The sequence below is a fragment of the Mycena indigotica genome (genome assembly GCF_014461135.1).
Source record: "Mycena indigotica strain 171206Taipei chromosome Unknown Mind.scaff0003, whole genome shotgun sequence".
Classification (NCBI taxonomy): domain Eukaryota; kingdom Fungi; phylum Basidiomycota; class Agaricomycetes; order Agaricales; family Mycenaceae; genus Mycena; species Mycena indigotica.
The window spans coordinates 5,062,371-5,065,769 of record NW_023503002.1 but is presented as its reverse complement, the minus strand read 5'-3'; the positions used below and the strand labels follow the sequence as shown (position 1 = coordinate 5,065,769).

The window sequence follows — 3,399 nt, the reverse complement described above, 5'->3', positions numbered from 1 at the left end:
CATGGATCGATGGAGTGCGGTCCCTGAACCTGCGCATTCCCGTTTCCACTTTACACATCGATGATCTGGTGGAGGAGACCGACTTCTGGCTGGCCCTGAATGTCTGTGACCCAGCAGTGCTTCAAGAAGTGCATTGGAAGGCAACTTCTGTCATTCACGGACTCGACGCCTCAGCAGACAAGTACATCACCGTGCTTCCGCACGTGCGTGGTCTCAGCCTACATCTCCTAGCGCTATCTTGGCTGAACGGCGCCGGCTGGGCCGCGCTGCAGCGGTCCTTTCCAGCAGTCCAGAAGCTGAGCCTGCGCGCCGGAGTTGAAATCTTCCAACACAACTTGGAAAACGAGATAAATTCGCCGGCGTTCCTAGCCTCAGCGCCGGTGCTCCCCTCATCTCCGCGAGTTGCATACGAACAGCCTCGCGTTCGCGCAGATCCTCAGCGCCGTGCCGACCATCGAGAAAGTGCACCTGGAGGATCTTTCTGCCGACAGCCTGTTGGCGCGGCTCCAAGCCGTCTCCATCTCCGGTGCGATCACTACGCTCGCCCTCGACTTGTGCGATGGCGGCCATCCAACCTGGGTTCAGATCCTGTCCTACTTCCCCCATCTGCACACGCTGGATTGGAACGTCACGCTGCGGGATACGCGCTGGCGCGACGTACGTCTGCACTGCTTTCCCTGAACTGCCCGCTAACCCGGCGGATTTCCTGTCCTAGGTACACACATTCCTCGCCGAACTTCCAGCCATACTCCCCCCCGCGTCTCAAACTGCTCACGGTCGCATATCCGCAGGCGCGCTTGTATGGGCTTGAGCAGGCCATGGCGTTTCCTGAGGAGTTTCGGGCACCGCTGCCTGAGTCGTCGGAGCTGCAGGCGCGGCTGCTGGAGCGGTGCCCTGGGTTGGACAGGATTTCCCTCCGGGCGCGGTTCTGGGAGGTCGAATGGAGGAAATACTAAGTGAGATCTTGCGACGAGTAGTCCTTCTGATAGGTAGCTTGTCTAGATCTACCTTTCTCGTGTGAACAGTGACCCAGTGAAGTGTGACTCAGGCTAATTGTCCGCACCGGGCGACGGGCGTCGACCATCGGCAGTCCCGCGTGACGCGCGCGGACGAACCGTAGCCGGGGGCGACTGCACGCTCGCGCGGCTGGCTGTGGAAAGCCGCCGGAAATAATGACACTGGCAGCCTGCAGAGGCCGCGCTGCCAGCCGTGTCGTGTCGCGCCGGAACCGGACATCGGCACCCGCCGCAAACGGTAAACCCGCCGACGGGTTACGTGATGACGTACGACTAAGTAATGTGACCAGCATCAGTGACATGCGTAGCCGACCCTCCTTACGTGGCACCTCTCATCTTCCTTTCTGCACTCGTGGCTGCAAGCTCGCCCTTCTCCCCGCCTCATGCTTCCCAACGAGCTGTTGAATGAAATCCTCGAAGAACTCTCGCCAAGCGAACTAAAGAACATTGTGCTCGCCTCGCGTCACCTCTGGCTGCTGGCCCGTCCCTTTCTCTTCAGCAAGCTCTGCATGGAGCCGTACGCGTACGATGAGGACATCAGCAACCACATGGACGACCCGGACGACGATGTGTGTCACCCGCTGGTGCTCCCCTCCGCCGACCGTATCGCGGCCTTCGTCGCCAAACTGGGCTTCTTCCTGTCGCCTGCCATCGCCCCACACGTCCGCGTGCTGCACATCATCGCCGGGGAGCAGACGTCAAACTGCGTCGAGTTTGATGAGGACCCGGGGACCAACGTCCACGAGCTCTGCGACCTGCTGTTCTCCGCCGTCGACAGATTTGTCAACCTGCGCAAATTCGTCGCGCATGGAATTATGTTCACCGTGCCTGCGCTTGCGCGCCTGGCCCGCTTACGTGGCCCGCTGGAGCTCAAGCTTTCTGCATTCTCATTCTACTCCGCCCTTGGGGATGCGTGGGTGGACAGCGTGCGCGCACTGGACCTCCACATCCCCGTCTCTGCTCTGCACATCGGGGATTTGGAGGAGGAGGCCCATCTGTGGCTCACTCTTTACGTCTGTGACCCGGAAGTGCTTCAAAAGGTACACTGGAGGGTAAATACCCCCATTACCGGGCTCGACGCCTTGGTACACATGTACAGCACCGTGCTTCCGCACGTGCACTCTCTCGAGCTCCAAGTTCCCTCGATGACCGTTCTGAGCCGCACTGGCTGGTCTAACCTTCAGCAAACCCTTCCCGGACTTCAGGTGCTCGGTATACGATCCTTGGAAGAATACTACCACAACGAAGATGAGCCGCTGGAACTTGAATTCCTTGCAACACAGACCGCACTTGCGTACCTGCGCGAGCTGGACACAAACTCTCTCAGTTCCGCGGACATCCTTTGCGCAGCGCCGACCATCGACACATTGCGCCTCGAACGCCGGTACTTGCCGCCCGACGGCGTGCTATCTCGGCTGAAAAATATGTCGGCACATGGTACAATCACCACACTCGCGCTCGAGTTGTGCGATGGAGACCATCCAACCTGGGCGGGGATCCTGGCTCACTTCCCCCATCTACAGACGCTTGAATGGACCGTGTCGCTGCAAGGTGCACGCTGGCAGGAGGTAAGTCTGCACTGTTTTAACTGCTCGCCGACTCCTTGGCTAATCGATACTAGGTACCCGTATTCCTTTCCGAACTCCCCGCCATACTGCCCCCTAGTCTGAAACGGCTCACGGTCTCGTATTCGCAGCCGTGCTTGTATGGGTCAGAGCCTGAGGAGGAGGAGATGGCATTTCCTGAGGACAATCAAGCGTCGCTGCCGGAGGCGTCGGAACTCCGAACTAGGCTGCTTGAGCGGTGCCCTGGTTTGGAGAGCATTTCCCTCCAGGCGCAATCTTGGAGGGTCGAATGGAGACAACTAACTGGGATATTCCGATGAGGTTGAGGGGGAAGAAGCCAAAAAAAAAAAAACTTTGACCCGAAATCGTGCAAATTTCAGAGCTCGCATAGAAAAAGGTCGCTCTCTGCAAATTTGTGCCGGGGTGATTGCGGGCCTAATCTGGTCAAAATCTCGTCGGAGACGTGATTGCTCCGATTGAGTGATTCCTGAGGCGGCCGAACAGCCTCGGGCGGTGATTAGCTCCGCAATGACTACGTGGCACGTCCCATCCTGCTCTCTCCTTCCACTTGCCCCCGTCTACGGTAGGCGAGACGGTTGAGCTTCAATTTCGCATCTGACAGTTGACACTTGACTGATTGATACAGGTAAGCAACCACCTTTTGAGTGGTTTTTGAGCTTTTGGACCATGTAGTGGGTAAAATACAACATGATAGACCTTTTATACACTCTATGTAGCTACATTGACCATAAATCAGTGGATAAACCGAGACTCGTCAATTTTATTGATGCCAAAAGTGGCAATACACAGTAAGAATG

At 57.5% G+C, this 3,399-nt stretch overlaps 1 protein-coding gene across 1 annotated transcript; it reads left to right on the top strand.

Moving 5' to 3' along the window:
- Positions 1–1,399: 1,399 nt before the first annotated feature.
- MIND_00396800 (F-box domain-containing protein) lies at positions 1,400–2,901 on the top strand (the record flags this gene model as incomplete). Its single annotated transcript, XM_037360796.1, has 2 exons — positions 1,400–2,584; positions 2,638–2,901. 2 exons carry the CDS (start codon positions 1,400–1,402, stop codon positions 2,899–2,901), a joined length of 1,449 nt encoding a protein of 482 aa, XP_037223681.1.
- Between the last annotated feature and the right edge of the window lie 498 nt (positions 2,902–3,399).